This window comes from Urtica dioica, chromosome 11, assembly GCF_054948205.1.
Source record: "Urtica dioica subsp. dioica isolate 48M chromosome 11, U.dioica_male_clone48M_v1_H2, whole genome shotgun sequence".
In the NCBI taxonomy this organism is placed as follows: domain Eukaryota; kingdom Viridiplantae; phylum Streptophyta; class Magnoliopsida; order Rosales; family Urticaceae; genus Urtica; species Urtica dioica.
In genome coordinates, this window is record NC_142766.1 from 9,948,746 (window position 1) to 9,975,281 (window position 26,536).

General features: G+C 38.3%; 1 protein-coding gene across 1 annotated transcript; it reads left to right on the forward strand.

Annotated features, from left to right (window-relative positions):
• Positions 1–5,497: 5,497 nt before the first annotated feature.
• Positions 5,498–15,156, forward strand: LOC149381105 (uncharacterized). Its single transcript, XM_089601289.1, has 10 exons — positions 5,498–5,719; positions 7,396–7,454; positions 7,586–7,655; positions 13,163–13,282; positions 13,375–13,566; positions 13,643–13,744; positions 14,168–14,287; positions 14,459–14,640; positions 14,818–14,900; positions 15,056–15,156. The coding sequence occupies exons 1-10, from the start codon at positions 5,498–5,500 to the stop codon at positions 15,154–15,156; spliced, it is 1,251 nt and encodes a 416-aa protein (XP_089457415.1).
• The last annotated feature ends 11,380 nt before the right edge of the window (positions 15,157–26,536 follow it).

The following is a 26,536-nucleotide window of genomic DNA, read 5'->3' on the forward strand; positions in this document are numbered from 1 at the left end:
TTTTTGAAACGATATATTATCATCTTTATCATCATAACCAACATTCCCAACAAAGTAGATTAACCAAATCTTGGCCAACAACATCAATTTACCAAGATCATGCAAACAAAAACCTAGAAACCCCAAATTTCAAAATCACGAAAACCCCTAAAAACTCTAGACACGGATTAAGTGACACATTTTGAATCAACAACACAAATATATTTAGAACACCAAGTATATATATATATATATATATATATATATATATATATATATATATATATATATAAACAACAAATTAACTAGACTTTAATTAATTTACGCATGCATCAAAAAACCCAGAAAAAACCGATAAACCCTAAGTACCCAAAACATGATTCCAAACAAAAGAATATGATGAAAAAATTTGTATCCACGGATAAACGCATTATAAATGTAAATAGATTAAAAAACATACCGTGTAGTCGCCGATTTGTGTTTCGGATCTTCAAGTCGTCGATGGGTTCCTTTTTTTTTTTCTCTCCATCGCTCATTTTTTGGGTTTCAACAATGAATAAATGTTAGCATATTGAATTGATATACCGTGTTCAACAAATTGCCTTGATTCTAGATATTTTTAATTAATACCCGAATATTTGATTTTTTTCCTATTAAAAAATAGGCGGGAAATTTTGTTGGGCATTTAAGTAACTTCAGTCGTGTAAATAGAAGTTGATGGTTATCTACCAAAAAATAATAAATTGTGGGCTATTTTCCAAATCCGTGACCATTAGGTGGCTATATTGCTATAAGACCCTATTATTTATGACATGATTTATATGTACCTTCATATGCTTAGGTATGTGTGTTACTATTTGATGGCGTGTTTATTCTTTTGTGGTTTGTGATTTGAGTTAATAATGATTTGCAATTTATATAATGATAATAATTATTAAATGTTTAATTTAAAGTAGTGATTTATATTTGGTAAGCTATCTAATGTTAAGTTAAACTAGATAAGAGAATGTTCATGTTCTATTTTTTAATCATGTTATTGTATGAGCATGTGTAAGAAAGTCTTTATGTCCCATATCGCATATGCTTTTAACGTTAATTTCAAAGTAAAAAGATAAAGATAAGTAAGTGAGTCGTACCACCTCGAGAGTTATTAAGGAGAAGTTTCCCGGGCAGATGCTCAAATAAGAAAATTTCTCGGGCCGAGGCCCTAATAAATTTAAAACATAGAGCGAAGTGTGGGACCTTGCAACCTCATATCACTGAAATATGTAACCTAGGGACACCCTGAACTAAAAAGTTGATAGAATCAAGAAAAGAAAGATTGAGTCACTGATTAGTTTTAATATAAGTAGGACGGTTCGAAAATTTGGGTCGTCACTTAAGGATTATGAATTAATTAAATTAAAATAATGCATAAATATATGATGTAATATTTATGTCAAATGAACAGTGTTACACTAAATTTGGTGCAACACAGTTCATTTGGTGTAAAAGTTACACCAAATATAGAATTTTAGAGTTTTTACCATTGAAGAGCTTTAATTCTATTTACAGAGTTTTGGTACAATGCATTGGAGATGCTCTTATCCTACAAAAAAAAAAAAAAAAAAAAAAAAAATTAAAACGTCAAGATAAAAAAACGCATAGAATGTTGCTAAAAATTGGAAAAAATAACTAATGGCTATATTTTTTAAAAAATAACTAATTAAAACGCAATTAGTAAATTTAAATATCTTATTTTCAAACTCTTAAATGCATAATATATTTAAATTTAAAATTGTATTACACAAAAGGGACAGTACTGGAGTTTTAGATGGCAAATCATACTCTAAGAAATAAAAAGTTGGCTATTCAGCATACTTCCAAATTTGAAATTTGATAGTATGATATATAACCTTTTATTTAAGAGTAAACCACTAACATGTCATATATATATATATATATATATATATATATATATATATATAATCTAAAAACTAAAACTAACTTTTTAGGTACGAATTATAATTATAGAAGGCCGGGTTCTATAGTTATACGGCCGTATATAAATTATAAGTTTGCATAATAGTCAGTGCTTGATTAGTTATAGTTAAAGTTAATTAGTCATTAAATTTATCATTAATAATTAATTGATAAATTTACCTAATTAACTCATGACGATTGGCAATTAATGATTATAAATTGTTTGAGAAAAATTATCAATAGAATCAATGACTTATTAACTATAATTGATCAAGTGTTGGTTATATAGCAAATAACAAGTTTGATGCGGCTTAAGTGCTAAATTTGTTATAAAAAATTATTAAAGACGATAAAAAGTTTATGGTATGTGGACAAAATATTATAAGAATATGGAACTAAGGTTTTTGAAACTAATCATTATTCGATTTCTCTCTCTCTTTTTTTTTTGCCACTACATAAAAGAAAGAGAAATTGACAAATCTACTACCATTTGATAACACAATTCTCATTCTCAACAAAAAAAACTAATTTGGAAAATTCTATTAGTAAAAAGAGGAGAGAGAATATTTTGTGTCCATCTGTACCTTTTTTTTTTAGTTTTTCTATTTTTTTCTCAGAGTCTCGTATATGTCAAGAAATTTGAGTTTGTTTGACAATTTGTTGACATATATGTCAACAAATGACATAATTTGTTGACATATATATGTCAACAAATGATAACACTTAAAAATTGACAACAAATGACAACATTGAAAAGTTTGTTGATTTGTTGACATAATTATCGACAATTCATGGAATATGAAACAAAATATAGTCACATTGATCGGATTCTCATTGTAGCTAAGAGATCCTAGGAATTAGGAGCACGAGTTGAGAAAGTTTGATCATTTTCTAGCAAGATCGTCGAGATCTACAACGTCGCTAATCTCACGCCGGAGATTCACCTCCAACAACCTCAAATTCGTCACTGAGTACATCGAGAGCCTCAAAATCATACCAGACCTTAAAACAGAGCGATTTTTTGCTCACGTCGTGGTCCTCTACGGCCAGGCCAAGATGATCAGTCACGCTGTCCGTACTTTCCAGCAGTGTGAAGTGCTCGGCATCAAGCACGCAATCAAGCTCTTGAATAGCTTGGCGGAGCAAAGAGAGAGGGAGCGGCATACGACGTTTTCGTTGGGAGAGCCTCGCTCTTCATCAGGAGGAGCAAGACCATGGAGGCGGAAGGACCACAACATCATATTTTAGCAGATAGAGAGAGGGAAAGTCAAGTGAGAAGAAGCAAAAGAAAAAGATGGAGCAGGAATGGATGAACGGTAATTGTCAAAATTAGTGTTTTGGTTGAAAATAAGAATTGAGTTATCAAATAATAGTAGATGCGTCAGTTTATCTAAAAGAAAAGATAAACAAATTATGTTTTGACAATTAGTAAGTAAATGACATTTTTCTATATAAAGTAGAAATATGTAATTTTTGTGTAAAGTAAGTTTCCATGAGTTTTTTGCAATGATGTTTCTTGAGTTACATGTTAATTATAATATTAAATATTGTATATTATATCTTTTCAATTGTTATGATTATAATAATTAAAATTAATTACCATAAAAAACTAAAAAGAAATCTTGAATCATTTAAGAAAAATGAGTGAATTCAGTAAGTTGATAAAATAGTTAATAGACAGAAGAAGAATGAGATGTGACATACGTGGAAGTCAAAATGACAATTTTGTAATAACTATTAAATGCTATATACTTGGATAAGAGTAGAATCCTTTGATGGACCTTTTGGATTCATATTACAAATAATTGGTTACGTAGCCATCTTAAAAACTAGCAACTTGGTTTTAACCAATCTTTCGTTAATTTCCCGTAAATAACCATCTTGCTTACGTGGCAGCTTATTAATTGAATTTTTTTTTACACGTTTACCCTTATTAATTAAGCTGACTAATTAAAGTTTTTTTTAAAAAAATTTGAATCTTCCCGATTTGGAAAGAGTTTATAACGTGTATTTCAGGATTTTATGGACGTGAGATATGCGTTGACTTTAGCTAAGTTTGTTTCTATTTTCGCGGCTATTAATTATGGAATAAAATAAGTAAATATATTATTTTATTTACTATTATTTGATTCAAAACAGCGAATCATCCTCGATGAAACAATTGGTATTAACTGTAAATATGCTTTGTATTTATATTGCATTTACGATGAAACAATTGGTATTAACTGTAAATCAATGTTGTATTTACAATACTGAATAAGAATTCACAAGAACCAAAATCTCAGCAAATTCACAATCACTGAAACAAATCTCATACACTCAAAACCACCAGCAATTCCGATGAAAAATGAGAAGAAGAAGTAGAAGAAGAGAGAAAATCTGCAAATTGAAAAGAACAAATCAAATCAAGCAAATCTTCCATTGGAATCCCTAACAAGCTCCACCAATCCAATCCGATAGGCACAACCTGTTTTCCGTCACCATCGACGAGCGTCGGCCGATGTTGCAAAGGGTGGACGAGTGTCGGAGCTGATGTTGCAGAGGGTGGAGTGTCGGCCAATGTTGCAGAGCGTTGATTTTTGTTTTTATCGGTTGTGTAGAGATAAAGAGAGAGTATAGATATCTGCATTAATTGAGTTTTAAATGCTCTCTCAATTTGTGCGAGTAGTTATGGCCGAATATTTTGTTTTCTATTTGAATTAATGGGCTGAAAATAATGAGCGGGAATTTGGCTAGAGTTATTTGAGGTCATTCACGTCTTTTAACATGCTGTAAATAGATTGCTGTGACTATTAACAGGAAATTAACAAAAAGGTTGGCTAAAACTAAAATCCTTATAACAGTGTGGCTATATACCTATATATATATATATATATATATATATATATATATATATACTTTGGACTCATGCCGAGGCAACAAAACCGCCATATATTAGCCGATCATAACATTGTAAGAAATTTAAATCAACAACTGTAGGACAATGTGAAACTGAAATTGAATAAATTCTTTTTAGAAATCTAAATCGACGTCGCAAATAATAGAGTAGCGTAGTACATTGTTATCCATAATACCTAAAAAAAAAGTTGCATAATTTCCAATTGAAGTAACTATGTTCAATAATATTGATAATCAAGGGTTAAAAATGTTTTCACTTTTGTAAAATATGTAAATAAATTATAAAAGCTCTCACTCAATTTCAAGCATTCAGTCAATCCAAAACTTGTAACATCAACTGTGGTGTGTTAAGCACAGAAGAGTTGAAAAGTTATAGGATTCGGAGGCAAAGCTTATTTATTAAGTTCGACATTTCGGTTCTCTCCATGGAAACGACATGTCGTTTTTTTTCAGAGAAGAAGCGACAATGTTCGGGTTCCATGTCGTTTATGGTGTATGGTCTTGGCGCGAAGAGAGTCACAAAAGACAAAAGAAAAGAAGCAAAAGCTGAAAAATATTTTATGAATGAGATTGAGATTGAAAATCTCAGAATTGTGGATCTCCGAACTCCCACAAACACACATTCACTCATTCCACACACTTTAATTTGTTCACGAGAATGGCTATGAGACTCGCATCCACACCTCTGTTGCACTTTCCTCACAAAACCGACACCACACTAACAGTCTCGCCGCTTCGCCGCCGGAGCAAGCTCATCGTCACTCGCCGACTCGCTCTGGTCAACGAACGCGTGTCGTTCTCTGAAGAAGAGAGCTCGCTCGTCGAAGCACTCCTCGGAATCCAAGGCCGAGGCCGCTCCGCTACTCCACAACAGCTCAACGTATGTGTGTGTATATATATTATAATTATTCTGTGTTTCTTTTTCATTTTTGTGACGAGCAATGAATGAATGAGTAGGGTTTATTATACTAGAGTTTGATATAGCCTTTAGGTTATAAAAAAGACTTCTATCAGAACATATATGCCGTGAAGCACCAGAGTCAATTATCCAAAGATCACGATCATAAGTAGAATTAGTCAGATTTGCAATGAATTTTAAAGAACCTGCAGTGAACGTAGCCATGTTCACATCACCAGATTTTCCTTTGTCGTCAGTGGATGACAGCTTGTTGGAGAGCATCTGAATGAGTTTGTGGCATTGTTCATCTGAGAGATTGTCAATGGCCTGTGAATCAGCGTTTGTGCCTTCTGCTGTGTTGACTTGATCCTTGAATCTTGATTTATGACCCGGTGGATAGCCATGGATCTTGTAGCATTTGTCAATGGTATGTCCAAGCATCTTGCAATGAGTACAAAGAGGTCGATCTTTCTTCACTTGCTTCTTGACCTGATCACCAACCCTCATTGCCATGGAGCTCGATGGATCGGTGTTACTGACCATCTCGATTCCTATAGCACGCTGCTTTTCTTCTTGCGAGACCATAGAGAAGACCTTATTGATTGGCGGAATCGGATCCATCGGGAGGACTTGCCCTCGCGCATGTGTGAAGCTCTCGTTCAATCCCATCAGAAATTGCATAACGTACTCACTTTGATGGAAAGCGTTCAATTCTTTGATTCCTCCACATGTACATTTTCCACAGGTACAGTTTGGACGAAAGTTGGAGAGCTCTTCCCAAACTCCTTTCAATTTTGTGAAGTAGTGTGCGACTGGCTTCTGATCTTGAACCATGTTGATCAACTCTCTTCTCAGCAGAAAGATGCGAGGACCATTGCTCTGCTGAGATCTCTCCTCAAGATCCTTCCAGACTTCGAATGCCGATTCGCCGAAAATGATGCTTGATGAGATTTCTTTTGAGACGGAGTTCAAGATCCAAGCCAGAACGATGTTGTTGTTCCTATTCCAGGCGTTGTAGAGAGCAGCATTCTCAATTTCCGGCTTCACAATTGTTCCATCCACGAACCCTAGCTTGTTCTTGACAGACAGGGCGATCTTCATCGAGCGAGACCAAGATGTGTAGTTATCTCCATTAAGGAGTTGAGAAACAAGCACAGTTCATGGTGAATCGGAGTGATGAAGATAAAAGGCTCCAATCCGATCTTCGATCTCGGATCTTTGACGCGACTCCATTGTGTTCCTTATCGTCAAAGCTGATGTTGGTGAAGTCCCTTCCGCCATGGATCCGGAGAAGCAGAGAATCAAGCTCGATCGTTGTGAATTTCGCGGATTAGCTCTGATACCATATTACGATCGAACGATCGGAGAAGAAGATCGGAAGAGAATAAGAGAAAGGACAAGAAGATGAGAGAATTTGAAATAATTCCTCAGAACTGATTTTCTCATTAATTCCATGAATTACAAGCGAAACAAATATATATAAGCAGAACAGTATTAATGGACTTAACTAACGCCATTAACAAAACGCCGTCGTTCGTCTAAAACAAATAAAAGAAAGAAAAGAGACTGTCGTATATAACAGATAAACGACATATAAGAAATGAAATACTGAGATACTAAGAAATTCAGAATCTCAATCTTAATAGTTTATTATGCAGGAGGTAGATCGAGCTGTTGGAGTTCTGGAAGGATCACAGAGCGTGCCTGATCCGGTTTGGCATTATACGACAGAGAGACATATATATACACACACACATATATATATATATATATATATATATATATATATATATATATATATATTGCATTATATGTCTAATTAATAGTTGTTTGTGTTTTGCTGACGAGGTCTGATTTGATTGAAGGACGATGGCAATTGATGTTCACCACAAGACCTGGCTCTGCGTCCCCTATCCAAGTAAAGCCTCCAAATCCATTTTATTTTCATTTTGTAGTTCTTTGTTGAGAAGACTTAACATAGATTGAGAGAAAATTTGGGGCTTTTGTTTATTGTATGATACAGAAATTAATCAACGCTGGTATTTACAAAGGGATTGGTTGTAGTAAATACTCTTAAGATATATTCTCACATCACTGAATTCATCCAATTAATATGCCTCATCTTTAATAAAGAGGTTGTAGAGTTAGACGCAAATATGATTTCGATGAAACTCAATAATGTGATTGTAGAAAAAACAGTTCGTCAGCTCGTCTCAGTTCGTCAGCTCGTCTCACCCCGTCAGCTCGTCTCACCATCGGTTCGTCCCTCAGTTCGTAATCCATCTCAGCTCACTCCGAACTGATCTCACCATCTTGGAACCAGTCGGTTCCTTGGAACTCATCTCACTTTGGGAAAAGTGTTGCATTCATTGTTCATTCTATTTTCTATGTCTTGTTCTCTGTGTATATTTATTATTCTCTATTTCCTAGAAGTAGTTATTACGCACATTTATTACACTAATCATGTATCTAACCTAGTCTAATGTATCAACCATATCTATAAATAGGTGATACAATTCATATCAATTGAATAAGAAAATATATTCAAAGTCTCGGAACACTCTCTCTCTCTTCTCCGATTCTCTCTTTCTTTATCCTTTCAACATGGTATCAGAGCCCAGAAAATCAATCACCATGAACACTACTTCGATCACCTTTCAGACCTCGCCCACTCAGTCTCAATCTGAATCCTTCTCCCAACATATCACGAGCCACAAACTCAATGGCCACAACTTCCTACAGTGGTCTCAATCCGTGCTCATGTTCATATCGGGACGAGGTAAAGATGACTACCTCACAGGTGTGGCCACATCTCCTGAGATCGAAGATCCGACATTTAAGAGTTGGAAGGCAGAAAACAACATGGTGATGTCCTAGCTCATAAACTCTATGCATCCCGAAATCGGAGAAACCTTCCTCCTTTACCCAACGGCAGCGGAAATCTGGCAAGCAGCTAGAGAAATATTCTCCAACTCCGAAGATGTGTCTGAGCTGTTTGAAACTGAGAACACTCTCCACGACCTACGTCAAGGAGAGATGTCTGTTACTCAGTTCTTCAGCTCGCTCACGCATCTATGGCAGAAGATCGATCTCTACGAACAGCACCAGTGGACCTGCTCCGAAGACTCAAAACTCTACCGCAGGATAGTGGAGACCAAACGTGTGTTTAAACTACTATCTGGTCTCAACCAAGACCTTCATGAGGTCAGAGGTCGGATACTTAGTACAAAACCACTACCATCTCTCCGTGAAGTCTTCTCCGCGGTCAGACATGAGGAAAGCAGGAGGAAACTCATGCTTGGAGTTATCCAATCGAGCTCAATTTCGGGCTCATCCTCGGACTCGTCCGCCCTCACCATGCATGGAGACGAAGTACTTGCAGCCCGCGTCTCAACAGAGAGACCTCGTAAACCTCGCCCCTACTGCGATCATTGCAGACGACCTGGACACCTCCGAGAAACCTGCTGGAAGCTGCATGGGAAACCTCCGAGCTCGAAGTCAACCCGAGACACTAAGGATCCGAACTCAGTCGGAAACTTAGTATCCACTTCGTCCGCTGCCTCGATCTCGACCTCGACCTCGGACTCTCCCTTCAGCAACGACCAGCTCGCTATTCTCCAAAAGATTATCCAACAAGTCCAACTCAGTGGAGAAACCTCGGGCATTGGTCCTCTAGGTAACTCTTCTAGAGCCCTCCATGTAAACTCAGAGAATCCCACAACATGGATTGTCGACTCCGGTGCCTCTGATCATATGACCGGTAATCGAAGTCTATTCACAACTTACTCCGTTTGTAATAGAAGCATATCAGTCACCATCGCCAACGGAGCCAAAACTCAAGTCACGGGTGTTGGCACCGTGGTCTTGACGAAGTATATGAGGCTAGAATCGATGTTTTTTGTTCCCCAACTACAATGCAATCTCTTATCTGTGCATAAGATCAATAAAGACTCTAAGTGCCGAACTATTTTTTATGAAAGTTCATGTGTGTTTCAGGAACAGGTCACGGGGAGACAGATTGGTAATGCTGAGCTGAGTACCGCACTCTATGTCATCAAGCAAGATCAGCCCGCCATGTGTCAGCTCGCCCAACAATCACCCCAGTATAAGGAGATCATGCTCAATCACCTTAGACTAGGACATCCAAATTTCATGTATTTCAAAAGACTATTTCCTTCTTTGTTTATCAATAAAAATATCAATTCCATTCAGTGTGACATGTGTGAGTTCGCTAAACATACTCGAAGTTCATATCACTCCACCTCGTATAAACCATCTCGCCCATTTGCCACAATTCACAGTGATATATGGGGACCCTCAAAAGTTCCCAATATCACTGGAGTTCGATGGTTTCTTCTCTTTGTTGACGACCACACTAGACTCAGTTGGATATACATGATGAAACAAAAATCCGAAACATCCAACCTATTCAAAATCTTTCACAAAATGGTCCAAACACAGTTCGACACCTCCATCCAAATTGTCCACACCGACAACGCTCGAGACTACTTTAATTCCGAGCTCGGCCATTTCTTCAAAACACATGGCATAATTCACTCCAGTTCGTGCGTTCACACCCCATAACAAAATGGGGTAGCCGAAAGGAAAAATCGACATATACTCGAGGTCGCTCGAGCTATCATGTTCTCCTCAAACGTTCCATCTCATTTTTGGAGAGAAGCAGTCCTCACAGCCACCTACCTCATAAACATAATGCCATCTCGTGTCCTTGGCTACAAAATCCCATCCCAAGTCCTTCTAGAGTCATACCCTCACTCTCGACTCATCTCAACTCTACCTGCGAAAGTATTCGGCTGTTCAGTCTTCACCCATTCTTATGACCAATGTAAACTTGATCCAAAATCTCTCAAGTGCATCTTCCTTGGCTATTCAGCAACTCAGAAAGGCTACAAATGCTATGAACCCCGGTCACGTAAATTCATAGTCTCCATGGATGTATCCTTTCATGAGTTCAGTCCTTACTTCGCCAATTCAGCTCGTCAGTGGGAGAATAATGGAGATGACTTCCCAAATTGGCTCATTATAAACCCAGAATTTACCTCGCCTCTTAATCCACCCAGTTTGCTCCCAAATCCGACCTCACCTATCCAAAACACAATCACCTCGCCCCAAAGTCCGACCTCACCTGTTCAAGATACTTTCAGCTCGCCCAGTCCGTCTCTGACACCCATTTCGCAAGCATCTGAACCCTCTCCATGCGAACTAAACGTCACCCAAAGTCCGGTACAAGCTCGCGAGCAAGATGTCTCTCCGAATTTGAACCACGAAACTATTGAACAAGGTAACACCTCATCTCGGGATTTACCAATTGCGTTGAGAAAACCTGCTCGGTCGTGTGGTCAATACAGGATGGAGGATTACATGTACTATGAGAACTTATCTACAGGCTACCAAGCCTATGTGGCAAAGTTAGATGAAGGAAAAATGCCGAACTCCATCGAGGAAGCCCTTCAAAGTTCTGAGTGGCGAGATGCAAGTCATGCCGAGATCCAAGCCCTCGAACAGAATGATACGTGGGATATCGTCGAACTACCACCAGGCAAGCGAACTGTTGGATGTAGATGGTTCTTCACCATCAAACATAATCCAGATGGCACAGTGGAGAGATACAAAGCCCGCCTTGTCGCAAAAGGGCACACTCAGGCATATGGCATCGACTACCAAGAGACGTCGCTCCAGTCGCAAAATTCAATACCATCAGAATCCTCCTTTCACTAGCAGCCAACTTAGATTGGCCTCTTATTCAGCTCGACGTCAAGAATGCTTTTCTAAATGGCGAACTGGAAGAGGAAGTCTACATGCAACTCCCACCGGGATTTGACAATGATCAAGGTAACAACAAAGTCTGCAAACTCAAGAAGTCTCTATACGGTCTAAAACAATCCCCTCGAGCATGGTTCGGGAAATTCACCAATGTACTCAAGCGTTGCGACTACGAGCAGAGTCAAGCCGATCCAACACTCTTCTCAAAGATCTCAACATAAGGCAAGCACACCATCCTGAGTGTGTATGTGGACGACATAGTCATCACCGGAGACGACCTAGAAGAGATCAGGAGACTGAAGCAAACTTTGTCATCTGAGTTCGAAGTCAAGGACCTCGGCAGCCTACGATACTTCCTCGGCATGGAGGTAGCTCGATTGGAAAAGGGCATCTCTGTTTCCCAGCGCATGTACACTTTGGATCTCCTCAAAGAAACTGGCATGCTTGGCTGTAAACCAGTTGACACTCCGATGGATGCCAATGTGAAACTTCTAGCTCGCACCACCGAGGCCGCCACCGATAAAGAAAGATTTCAGCAGCTCATAGGAAAACTCATCTACCTAACTCACACGAGACCAGATATTGGATTCGCAGTGAGTATGGTAAGTCGATTCGTGAGTAATCTCTCGAAAACTCACATGGACGCAGTTATGAGGATTCTCCAATACCTCAAAACTGCTCCAGGGACTGGTCTCTCCTTCAAGAAAAGACGAAATCGTGGTGTCGAAGTGTTCACAGATGCGGACTGGGCCGGATATATTCCACACAGACGATCAACATCAGGCATGTACACATACGTCTGGGGAAATCTTGTTACCTGGCGAAGCAAGAAGTAGTCTGTTGTCTCAAGAAGTAGTGCTAAAGCCGAGCGCAGGTCTTTAGCAAGCGGAGTATGTGAAGGCATCTGGCTGAAGAGAGTTCTCGACGACCTCAAGATTATCATCGAAGGCCCAATCAAGCTTTTTTGCGATAATCAAGCTGCTCTCAGCATAGCTAAAAATCCAGTCCATCATGACAGAACGAAACATATCGAGATCGACCGACACTTCATCAGTGAAAAGATTGAAGCAAAAATTATCAATATGGAATACATTCCGTCAGGTCTTCAGCTCGCCGACATTCTCACCAAAGCCCTTCCTCAAGCAACCTTCTCCGAGCTATGTAGCAAGCTTGACCTCCTCAACATATACAGTCAAGCTTGAGGGGGAGTGTAGAAAAACAGTTTGTCAGCTCATCTCAGTTCGTCAGCTTGTCTCACTCCGTCAGTTCGTCCCTCAGTCCGTAATCCATCTCAGCTCACTCCGAACTGATCTCACCATCTTGGAACCAGCCGGTTCCTTGGAACTCATCTCACTTTGGGAAAAGTGTTGCATTCATTGTTCATTCTATTTTCTATGTCTTGTTCTCTGTGTATATTTATTATTCTCTATTTCCTAGAAGTAGTTATTACGCACATTTATTACACTAATCATGTATCTAATCTAGTCTAATGTATCAACCATATCTATAAATAGGTGATACAATTCATATCAATTGAATAAGAAAATATATTCAAAGTCTCGGAACACTCTCTCTCTTCTCCGATTCTGTCTTTCTTTATCCTTTCAACAGTGATACCTAAATTTTTGGGGTGAAATGTAGAGAACATTTGTGGGGGTCGACGTATTTAACGTGTTTCAAGATGTTTACCTTCACTCAAATGACCAGCGAGTCTCCAACATTGTCAAGTTCTCCGAAGCTGTGGGTGAGCTCAAAGTTGAGGTATGTCCAACATTTTTTTTTTCTTAACGAAGAAACTTGGTAAATCGAGCACTTGATCAGATCTGGGGTTTTTTCCCCCCTCTTCAACCCAGGCCGTGGCATCAGTCAAAGACGGAAAGAGGATTCTTTTTCGATTCGACCGAGCGGCCTTTTCTCTGAAATTCTTGCCGATCAAGGTACCATATCCAGTCTCATTCAGACTGCTCGGAGACGAAGCCAAGGGATGGTTAGACACCACATACTTGTCTCCTTCGGGAAACCTCAGGATCTTCAAAGGAAACAAGGTAAACACTCACACAAATCGCCTTTCTTTAGCAAACAAGCGGGTGATCGTTTTTCACTTGTGCCTCAAAGTTCCAGCAACATCTCTGTAGTGCAGGGAACTACATTGTGCTACAAAAGAAAACAGACCCGAGGCAAAATCTGCTCTCGGCCATATCCACTAATACGAGGGTCGTAGAGGTCAGTGAGATTTTTTCCCAGAACGAGGCCTTTCGAGTACTTGCACGAGGAAATGAGATTCGTGGATTGAATTGATGTTCACCACAAGACCTGGCTCTGGGTCCCCTATCCAAGTAAAGCCTCCAAATCCATTTTTATTTGTATCGCTATTTTCATTTTGTAGTTCTTTGTTGAGAAGACTTAACATAGATTGAGAGAGAATTTGGGGCTTTTGTTTATTGTATGATACATAAATTAATCAACGCTGGTATTTACAAAGGGATTGGTTGTAGTAAATACTCTAACACATATTCTCACATCACTGAATTCATCCAATTAATATGCCTTACTATCTATAGAAAAAGAGGTTGTAGAGTTAGACGCAAATATGATTTCGATGAAACTCAATAATGTGATACCTAAATTTTTTTGGGTGAAATGTAGAGAACATTTGTGGGGGTCGACGGATTTAACGTGTTTCAAGAGGTTTACCTTCACTCAAATGACCCGCGAGTCTCCAACATTGTCAAGTTCTCCGAAGCTGTGGGCGAGCTCAAAGTTGAGGTATGTCCAACATTTTTTTTTCTTAGCGAAGAAACTTGGTAAATCGAACACTTGATCAGGTCTGTTTTTTTTTAAGCAATAACTCCACTGCACACACACAAATATAATATATTATGTGGCGACGATCTCATAATTGAATTGAAATGTGTGTTTTTGGCAGTGGTATCGAAGGACTCGAGTTACGATTGCGTTTATTTGGCGATTCAAAACGACTGCTGCGACTACCTCTCGCCCCGAACCTTTGTCCAGTCGGCGATCACCATGTGGCAGCAGTTGATTCGCCGCGCCGACCTGCCACATCATTGCCCCACCGAGCATGATCAGCCTTCATCGTCGACGAACGAAGCCAAGAAGTGACACGTCGATTGGTCGCACGAGCTTCACGAGGATTTTCGCAAAGCCGTTAATCCATTAGAATTTCAGAGTACGGACATTTATTTCGTCTCTCTCTCTCTCTCTCTCTCTCTCTCTCTCTCTCTCTCTCCAAGTTGTTTTTTTTAATATATATCGCTTTTTAATTTTAATTTCAGAAGCTGTATCGAAGAAAGTTTTGGAGATTATGAAGCACCAACACCCGGATCTTACCCGAGAAAACATCGCAAGTCATCTCCAGGTATGTATGTGAATAATGTTTTTAATCAAACTATCCATCTTTTAAAACTCTCTTTTTAACAAAATTGAAACAAGAAAAGTTTAAATAAGAGAAAGTTGTAAGCTGGTGATTGAAATTAAATCGAATTTGTGTAATTTGTTTTTCCTTGGTGATAGAGTGGTACAAAGAGCTGATGATGAAAGGAAAGCCGAGCAGCCAAAGCGGCGATCAAATGGCACCAATGCTCCAAACAAGCCTCGCCGACGAAGAGCCATAGGATCAAATACGGCTCAGTGATGATTATTCTTTTTTCCCATTCGAACTCACTCAAGTAATTTGCCATCCATTACACTTTACATAATGTTCTCTTCTTAATCTAAGCGAAAATATATAGCTGTACAGAAACATAAATATGAATAAATGAGTGTTTCTTTGTATAGAATGAGATATGAAACGTCTGCTACAAGATCATACAACGTACTTATTGTATTTTGCTATAAAATAAATAGTACGAGGCAATATTGGATACCCAGCTATTACATATAAAATACTCATCCGAGTGTACGAAACAAAATAACAAGACACGACATGAGGGTCTAAGAAAAGTTGGGTGCCACTGAATCGGGGAGCTCGAGTGCGTTCACAAGCCAGGCATCGTCTTCTTCTTCTTGTTGTTGTTCGAGTGCGTTCATGAGCCATGCATAATCTTCTTGTTGTTGATTCTCGAGTGCGTTCACAAGCCAGGCATCATCTTCTTGTTGTTGGTGCTCGAGTGCGTTCACAAGCCAGGCATCATCTTCTTGTTGTTGTTCAAGTGCGTTCACAAGCCATGCATCATCTTCTTGTTGTTGGTGCTCGAGTGCGTCCACAAGCCATGCATCATCGTCATCTTCATCTTCATGTTGATGTTGAGACACCACAGTCGTTGTTTCTTCTTTTGACTGACCCTTATCAACCTCAATCTGAAAAAAAAAACCATGCACGCTAAATAAAAAAAACACAACTAAATATATACATATAAGTAGAAGATACATATCAAGGAGATGGAGATTATAGACTCACAGTAGTAGTAGCAGTAGAGTCTTCCATTATTAATGTTGCTTCTTCGGGGGGTGGAGTCAGATTCATCCATTGTAGGTCATCGTCGGGAAGAGGCTGAAGTAGAAGGCTTTCATAGAGGCTGTGCGACATCTTGTAGGTACCGTCATCCTCGATCATCAGATCGTATGTTTCTTCCGGAGCCAAAAATTGAAAACCCGGTTGTGGATCCGCTTCGGGCGGTGGAACTGGAATTATCGCCGGTGGCTGAGCAATCACGTCCGGTTCTGGGAGTGGAATTATCGCTTGTTGGACCGCGTTCCTATGCACTTTGTACTTGACAAGGCAAACCACCCAATCTGTAACCTATATAGGCACAATTATAATTAAGCAAGGGCTGTATTAATGTATCAGATGGATTGTGAAACAATTATATAATTAATTAATCGAATTTAAAAACGAAGGCTCACTGTGGAATCAGCGAGATAGAACTCGTGCATAAGGAAGCCAGTCTTGAAGCTATTCACGCGAGTCTTGTCCTTTCCGTTGCCTTCGTATTCCCAAAAGTTCATCAAGTCATAGTATGCGACGATATCGTCGCCTTTCTTGATTTCGTATTTCCTTGATTTATGCCAATAGCCTTCACCGGACTCCACTTTGCGCTCAACGTTCTTGGGAACTTCGAGGTCGGAAGACACTGGTTTCCTCTTCACAAAATAGTACCGCTCGTTGTCGTGCAACCTCATGACGGGATTCCCTGCAAACACACATTACTCGATCGTAAACCCTAGATACATAGCTAGCACTCATCGACAAATATATCTGTATATATTTATAGCAGTTTAATTAATTAATGACTCACAATTGAGCGATTGGGGACTCATGGCGTAGATGTTGCGTTCGACGATGACCTCTCCTTCTCCGGGGACGGCCTCGCCTCGGACTTTCGGGTCAAGAAGCGTTTGGATCACTTCCAAAGCACTCGGCCTATACTTGGCTGGGACTGGGTCCCGCTTCCTCTTCATGATTGCTTGGATTGACTTGAACGATAATTAACACTTAGTGCTTCGACTTGGATTGACTTGAACGTACGTACGTAGTCTATAACAATACACAGATAGCACTCGGCCTAATAAGTGAGTGAGATTCTCTACGTAGTCTATAATCAGCCCTCAATTAACTTCAGAATAATAAATACACTTCCAACACAAACTAGCTAGATAACATAGTCTATAATCAGCCCTCAATTAACTTCAGAATAATAATATACTTCCAACACAAACTAGCTAGATAACATAGTCTATATACATTTTTTCTTGGAATACGTACGTACGTAGTCTATATAGAAAGTCTGAGTTAGAAGAGAGTCTTACGATATATAGTTCTTGGAATACGAGTCGTTGGGTGATTCTAGAACACCTTTCTCTTTCTCTGCTCTCACACCTGCGTACTTACTGTTTGATCAACTTGAACTTCAGAAGAAGATATAAATAAATCACATGAATCGTGTATATGGAAGTCTGTGATCGATAATGCTCAAACAATAAAATAGAGAAAAGTAATGACCTGAATTGTTTGAGGGATATGCGAAATCAAGAATGGCCAGAGCTTCGGATGTCAACAATAATATGAAAGTCCTATAGTACGAATAATATTTCCACCTGAATTTGTTTTTATTTATTTTTATTTTTTTTATAAATAGTTTCAAACAAGTTACGTGATAATAGGGGGTTTGTTTATATCATCGTTCTAAAGACTCACGTATCAAATAAAATCAAATATTTTCTCAAATAAAATCCAATTTACATAAAACGAATTGCTTAAATATGTCATCCAATAAGACCTCACTTACTACTTCGAGTATGTACGGAGTAATGTGATGACGTGGCATAAGTATTCACGACAGAGACAGAGCCGCGGCTTCCGTCGCCGGCGACATGCACAGCTGAGATTACCGGAGTTTGTCATTGGATTGGATAGAAACAAAGAGTGTGTATTTTGTGCTCTCTTCTCTTGTCTTCAATAACACTCAACAATTTCAACTTCAGAGGGAAACACACAAATGGGGGACCCACTTTACGCTCACGCCCGATCTTTTCTTCTACCTATTTTTTCTTTCCTTTTTCTTTTATAATTTAACAATTTATTTTCTTCCTACGAAAATATGTATATTATTTTAAGGAAACAAGACAACATTTTTTACGTAGCTTTATAATCCTTATTTTTATTTTAGTTCCTATTATTACGTTAATCTTAGTTTATAACTATTTTACGTAGCTTTCCTTCCTTTAATTTTTAACAAATTTATTGATAATAATATAATTTCCATGGACCTCCTTCAATACAATTTGCTTCATCTAAAAAAAGATTTCTTATATGTTAAAAAAAGAGATGTCTGATATCTTAATTAATTCATTTAAAAACTTACATTATAACAACAATTTATTTACCAAAATTATATTGAATACGCTCTATGTATATGTATTAGTATTATGTAAAATCTATTCTTATTTTCCCAAAAAGTAAGTGTACGTCGTTGTTATTTTATTGAAGAAGAAGTCTGACTAATAAAAAAAAATACTAAATTAAGTGATATGCAATTTTAAGGAATAAATATTTAAAATGACTTACTTCTATAGTACGTGATAGATTGAAGCAAGTAATAGTATAATGCAACAATCACTACAGAGCCCTTAGATACCGTGACGGAGCCAGAAAAGCCCATCGGGGGGGGCTAATTTGAAAAAAAAATTTCAGGGGGGGCTTGATTGTAAAAAATTTATAAAAATTGGGCCAAAAGTATAAATTTTCAAGGGAAAAAAATGTAATTTTTTTTTTAAAATGGGCAAAAAGTGCAAAAAAAAAAATTTGAGAGGGGGCTTAAGCCCCCCCTGGGCCTTAACTGGCTCCGTCACTGCTTAGATATATATAGAAATTAGCGGATTAACATTTTAGACCTTGCCAAACTTAAAAACAACCGTCGTTAAAAATGTAAATTAAGTAAAAGAAAATACAGTCAACAAATATGTATGATTTTATGGAAAATATGTTGGGTCAGATTTTCAAAAACAATAGAATCCATGGGTCAAAACAAAACAAAAACAACAAAACCTAAACCTAATCTCAATCTCAAAGGTCGCGAGACATTTTCTTTACAAAGCTCGCCCATGACGGTCACAAAGGGTCGCTATATATTTTTTTCACGATGGTCACAAAGGGTCGCGATTTTCTTCACCAAATTCGCCCATGATGGTCAAAAAGGGTCGCGAGACACTTTCTTCAACAAACTCGCCTAGACATTTTCTTCACCAAACTCGCCCACGAAGTTCACAAAGGGTCGCGAGACAATTTGTTAACCAAACTCGCCCACGACGGTCACAAAGGATCGCGAGACATTTTTTCACCAAATTCGCCCACGACGATCACAAAGGGTCGCGAGACATTTTCTTCACCAAACCCGCCCACGATGATCACAAAGGGTCGCGAGACATTTTCTTAACCAAACTGCCTATGACGATCACAAAGGGTCGCGAGACATTTCGGTTGTCTTCATGGAAACGATATGTTATTGGTATTTATTAGAAATGACACGTAAAACATTTTTGACTCTCTCCATAGAAACGACATGTCGTTAGTATTTATTAGAAACGACATATTCGACATTTTAGTTGTCTCCATGGAAACGACATGTCGTTTATTTATCAGAAGCGACAATATGTTCGGGTTCCATGTCGTTTATGGTTTATGGTCTTGGCGTGAACAGAGTGACAAGAGACAAAAGAAGCAAAAGCAAAAAAGATATTTATGAATGAGATGAGATTGAGAATCTCAGAATTGTGGATCTCCGAACTCCCACAAACACACATTCACTCATTCCACACACTTTAATTTGTTCGCGAAATGGCTACGAGACTCGCAACAACACCTTTGTTGCACTTTCCTCACAAAATCGACACCACACTCACAGTCTCGCCGCTTCGCCGCCGGAGCAAGCTCATCGTCACTCGCCGCTTCCTCTTCATGATTGCTTGGATTGACTTGAACGATAATGAACACTTAGTGCTTCAACTTGGATTGACTTGAACTTACGTACGTAGTCTATAACGATACACAGATAGCAAGTATGAATTAGACGCAAGTCTTAATCTATAACCTCATAAAATTTACCAACAAAACTAAGTTAAACCACAATGTAGAGCAAGGTTAACAAAAAGAAACAGTAAATTCACATGAATCGTGTGTATTGTGATCGACTATATCACTTGAACTAAGCAAGATTAATAAGGTAGAGTACAGCTGAGAGAAGTAATCACCTGAATCGTCGGATAGAATGCGAAATCAGGAATGGCCGTCAAAGAAATCAGAGGTTTGAATGTCAGAGTGGCTGTGTCAAAAATTAGGGTGCAATTGATTAAAGTCCTAATATTTATAGGTTTATAGGATAATGGTAACCAGTTATGTGCTGCAATCCTGCGATGACGAAAGAATGCAGTGGATCATAATTCAGAAGAAGAAGAGAAAATGCTACACATCATAAATTCAAAATAATTATATTAGTATATCACTCGAATATACGCTTTACTTATATTCGAAATTATTCGGCCGTGACGTAGATAATTAATTCATAACATGACAGCAGTCAAACTCATATCAGTCCATCCGAGCAATATATATATATATATATATATATATATATATATATATATATATATATCAGTCCAAAGCCCAATAAAAATACATTAGTTAATAACAAGGATCGCCTTACCGTTACCGTTACCGTACCGGGGCCCCAATTTTAGGGGATACCGCATACCGAAGAGGAAACCGAGGGGGATTCAGGAAAAAAAAAAGGAAACCGATACCGGTAGGAACCCGTTTACCGGAGAGGAACCCGACAAAAAATGTAAGAACCCGAGAGGGATTCAGACAAATATTTTAAAATAATAAAAATAGTTTTCATAGTTCATACTTCATACTTCAAACAAAGGTTCATACCAAACATAAACTGAGTTCTTAAACATAAAATATCATAAGTAGAGTATAAAATTATTACAACACGTACGATAAAACACACTAATTATAAGTGATAATTGTAGGACATATGTATACGTCACTCGTGAATGAAGAATCGGTCGACAGCTTTGGCCAACCTCTTGATCCCGGAGTGCGATCTTCTTGGATCAGAGGACCTCGAAGATCCACCGGGACCTTCGTCTATTTCTTCGTCAGAGTCCCCTAGACTTTTGTGAAGGTCTGCTCGCATCGCCTCACACAAACTTTCACGTTCCTTCTTCTTTTGAGAGCGTACGTAGAGTAACTTCTGCATTTCCTCTTGTACATCATGAGGAACTTGGTCGCACATCTTCACACTTTTTGTTTTCTCTATGTTCGCCAAGTGATTTTTCACACGAGTGATTCCACCACCGCTAATGATGTACCCGCAAAATTTGCATTTGCTTGCATTCGGTCGTCCTTCGACGGGCTCGCAATACTTGTATGCCGGGTCAGACGCCATACTTCATAATCATAATCATTTCAATTCCACATATTCACAAATCACCATAACAATCATCAAATTAATTTCAATTCAATATAACCATTACAATAATTATCAAATTCATTTTAATCAACACTTCAAGTAATTCAACTTAATCATAACAATAATCAATTCGATTCAACATTTTAATCTCGGAATTAATTAAAATTCTATAATAATCATCAATACATATGACAATTAACAACAATCAACGTAACCACCATCAAATTAACTTTACACTAATCATCAATTCATAATCATATAACAAAAATCAACAAAATAACCACCACAATAATCATCAACATAACCATAACAATAATCATCAAATTAATTGTAATCAACACTATTATTTCAACTTCATCATGACAATAATCACAATAATCAACAATTCATAACTAAAAATTGAAAAAAATTCCCAAAAATTGAAGAACTCGGGTGGTACCTCTCGGTTCGCCGGGATCTGGACAAAATCGGCCTCTCCAGGACGGGATCCGGCGGGACGAAGGACAGACTCGAAGGGTTTCACGGGATTTGGCCGGGATTTATGCAAAACACGAAGACAGTCGACGGGATCCGGTCGGGACGGGACGGGCAAATTTGTTCCTCGGGAGATAAGGGTTTCGCGAATTTAGGGGCAAATGATTTATACCCAAAACGAGACCCGGTCTGGGGGGATCCGGCCCGGTTTACCCGGGATTCGACCGGGTTTGGTTCACGGGACCGGTTTATGTAAGTTCCGTCCCGGTCCCCTCCGGTTCAGGGGATCCCGACCGGAACCCGGTCGGAACCCGCGGGATTGCGAACCTTGGCTAATAAGAGATCTGCATCTGAGGAATGAAGTATTTTATAGGGAAAATATGTATATCTTTGTTGAGTCAAATGATGAGATTATTCACACAATTTTTAAAAATATTATATTTATTTTTTCAAATTATTACTTATAACATAGTTATACCGTAAAACTCATTTATATATCAAATATATCCCTTAAACTAAAATTTTCTTGACTTTTGACTTATTTACCCTAAATGATATTCACCTATTTATTTTTTATTTTATTAAAAAAAATTAAATATATTAATGAATACGTGGAGATAGAAGAAAATCGTATTGGCCACATTCACACATTTCTTTTTTCTTTTCGTCAAACCCACAAAAGTCCAAGCTCATAGTTATCGTTTCCTTGCGCCGCCGGAGCCAATTTCTAAGTTCATCGTAAGATGATAAAGAGGAATATTTTTTTTTTCAATAAAATGAAAAGTAAATGGAGATATATTCTTTATAAAAATAAATAGAAGATCCTATTTGAGCGAAGAGCGAACTCACTTCCGGCGTGAATTTGAGCGAAGAGCGAACTCACTTCTGGCGTGAAGTAGAACGAAGAGTGAAATCACTTCCGGTATTAAGTTGAGCGCACATCAAACTCACTTCCTCCGTAAAGTCGAGCGAGGAGCAAAGTCACTTCCGGCGTGAAGTTGAGCGAGAAGCCAGCACCATCACACTCACAATCTCTTCTTACAACCGTGGATTGAGGGAAGTTTCGGGTTTAGGCTCCAAAGTACGCTCTCTTTCTCGGCTTCCAAATGAGTTGATTCCTCACATGTCTCCCGAAACTCTTGGTTATTCGGCTCTTACCCCAACCTTCTTTGAGCCTCTTGGAGCTTAGGAACTTAGAAAAGTGACTTATTAAGGCCCTTCGATACAAGATACGTGACCACTCACGCCGCTTGTCGTCAAATGTTTAGAAAAAAAACGCATTAACAATGTACATTATGAATATATTATGCAAACTGCAGTGTTAACAAATTTGAAAAGTTGAAGAACACAAAGAAGATTAACGAAAAAAGCAATGAATAAGACAACAAAAGTGAAAGAACACAAATTGTAAACAACTTTGACATGAATCAATTGCATAAAATAAACACAAAAAATGAGTGATAAATATGGAAAAAAAAAATAAACATTTTTCTACAGTGTAACAAATATGGAAACATGAAGAACACGAAACATATATAAAATAAAAAATTCTCGAAATGCAAAGTCAAAGGTAAAAGAACAAGTCTAGATAGTTTCACAAAAGAAAAGAATTGAAAACGAATACAAATTAGAAATGCTATACAGAACATTTACAATCCTCAAACATCTCATACCTTAATTTTTCTTTGAAAATCACAAATTTTAATAATGATTCATGAATTTGAATGCGGAGAAGATAGATTAATCACAATGTATTGACTCAATGCGTTACAAGTCTTTTCATAGTTAAATGCGTATTTCTTTTTAAACTAAAAATATTGGCTCAAATGCTAAAACCCAAGAACTTTGCTATTTTATCAAACAATTAGTTGGGAGTGGATTTTTTTAAATTATAAATTCAACAATAAGAGAAGTATATATGTTGGTAAAGAGAAGGCTAACTTTGTTATAGAAACTTGTCAAGACGATAAAAATGTTTGGCACAACAATTGTTATAGTGTGAATTTCCGACACAGAGAAAAATCAAAGTCCACAAAAAATTATGACAATTTGATCGAAAATCGGCGCGACAAAAGATTGAACGGACCAAGGGCTCCGGGCCCAAACCCGTCCAATCGTTCGGGAACAACCCCGAGTCGATAAGTAGGTCCATTGAGGTCAGCACATGGGCCCGATCCATTGAGGCCAGCATATGGGCCCGAGCTGACCAAATACTTAGGCATTCCTGGCTGGTCCAAGTCTAGCTAGCCCGGCCCAGAGCACATGCACGAGCCTTCCTCCCGGTCTCGGATGCCCGAGAGGACTATAGGGCCATAATGTACGCACATGTAGATTTTAGAGCCATTAGCAGTGACATCGTAGAGCCTCCCTCTCAGCCCATCCCTACCATGGGTTATGCTCCAAAGTAATTGAAAACTGTTGGCCTACGAGAGGGAAAACGCATCTGCTGATCATGAGGTAAAAATCGTAATTCATATTAGATACATATTTGTAACAAATTCACAAATTTTAGTTACAAATATGTAACTAATAAATATATATTAGTTACATTTTTGTAACTAATTCATGTATTTTAGTTACGAATATGTAACAAATGTTTATATATTAGGTATATGTTTGTAAATAATTCATAGACTTATGTTCCTTTATTTCATGATAGATTAGCAAACTTGGAAAAAGAGTTCAGTAGCACATGCATATTGAGTTCATTGCTCTTCATCGAGAGGTGAGAAGGATTTAAAAGGACAAGAAGCATGTCATGGAAACGTTGAACACCCTCTCGGTACAAAAGGTTGCGAAGCAAAAGCTTTTGGAGGACCAGGCCGAAAAGTTGTCGGAGGAGAGAAGGAAATCATGCAAATGGTGACTAACTTGTAACTAACTCATTACATTACATAACTAATTAATATATTGAATTTTACAATATTACCTCCTTATATGAAATAATAGGCCTCAATCTAACTGCCCGTACGGTCAACTTACAAGAGTCATCATGACAAACCACGTGGAGATACTATGTAACAGATGTTTCTAACCTTGAACGTAAAATGATTGTTGATTACAAACATGCTCAAATGTTTTTGCAACACATCTTTGTTAGCATACAATCCTCCTATGTATACCATTATGGGAGAATGTATGTCCATCACGTCCAAGAGCGTGGAATTTGATGATGCAACTATTGTCGCTCCTTGAGAAGGCAGAGGAGTGCCCGGTTTGCCGGCCTTTGGAGGGGGCTGGCTCGGTTCACCGGGGGTAGAGGGGTGCTCGGTTCGCCGGCAGCTGGAGGGGTGCTCGGTTCATCGGCGGCTGGAGGGGACTCACTCCCACTTGTGTCATATATGTTTCAGTCGTTGGGGATATGAGATATTTCGCCCGCAGACATGTTGCGAAAATTCTAGCACACGCAAGTGCACGTGGTCGCAGTAGTAATAATTCACGAGTGCGAGTCGATCCCACGAGGACTAGCTAAATTGAAGATTCAAGATTCACAAGTTTGAATGAGAACCCAAAAATAATGATAGAAGTTTTGTCACAAAATTATCTAACAAGTAAATAAAATAAATAACAAAACTAAAGAACGGTTTTACGATTATGAAGACGGAGGACTATGGTTTCACGAGTTCAATCTACGGTTCGGATTCACAGAAATTACGCACGATTATTGTTGTTCATATATTACTACTCGTACTCACGCTAATCGTATCACTAAATCTCTCTCGAGCATCTAGCAACCTAAACCCAATGCCGGAGTTTTATCTCTCAATCTCAACTCCTAAAAAGCACGGCAAGCATTCACAACAAGAGTACACACACGAGTCTAAAACAGCCTAGCTATCTCTAGCCTAGGAATGTATTTTAGTAATCCAAAACAAAAGCACAACAACCTAATCTTTCTCAAGCATTAGAATTGAACATAAAACATGCATAAGGTAGCAAATCTCATACAAGGCATTAATCATGTATTTGAACTAAGCAACATGACAAGAACAACAAAAATAAAATCAATCTAGCATTAGAAATCCATAACCGTCAAGAACTCGCTACACCATAGCCCTATGGAGGCTTAGTTCATGGTGATACGAAGAACAAAGCAAACATAAACCAAGAACAATGAAACCAACATAATCTTCATAAATAAATAAAGTTCAAGAGATAGAGAAAGAGGATAAAACTGTGGTGGTGGTGGCTGGACGAATTCCGGTGAGATGACACTCCGATCTCTTTCTTCTCCAAAGTAAAACCAAGAGAAACTCTAAGAAAACATGAAGAGAAAAGAAAAGCTATCTCTCATATGAGATAAGATGAGATCTCCCAAGCCTTGCTGCCTTAATCTCATTGTATTTTGTGTTTTGAGGCTGAATGATGTTATTTTCAGAACCATATGGACCTTTCATTTTGATCCAATGGCCAAAATCCGCTAAGAAACGCAACATTGGAAAATGCTGATTTTGGGACCGCGCGGCACGCCCTTTTGTCTGCACGGCGCGCAGTCCATTTTTTGGCTTCGCGCGGTCCGCTCGTACGACTCTGGAGGCGAAAACGGCGAAATTTTCGTCCGCGCGCTTCCTGCTCGCTGCACACCGTTTTTTAAACGGTCGTAACT

Coding starts and splice junctions, on each gene's coding strand:
- LOC149381105 (XM_089601289.1), top strand. CDS start 5,498: ATGGCTATGAGACTCGCATCCACACCTCTGTTGCACTTTCCTCACAAA. Junction 5,720..7,395: donor CTACTCCACAACAGCTCAAC/GTATGTGTGTGT, acceptor TTTATTATGCAG/GAGGTAGATCGAGCTGTTGG. Junction 14,901..15,055: donor ACATCGCAAGTCATCTCCAG/GTATGTATGTGA, acceptor CCTTGGTGATAG/AGTGGTACAAAGAGCTGATG.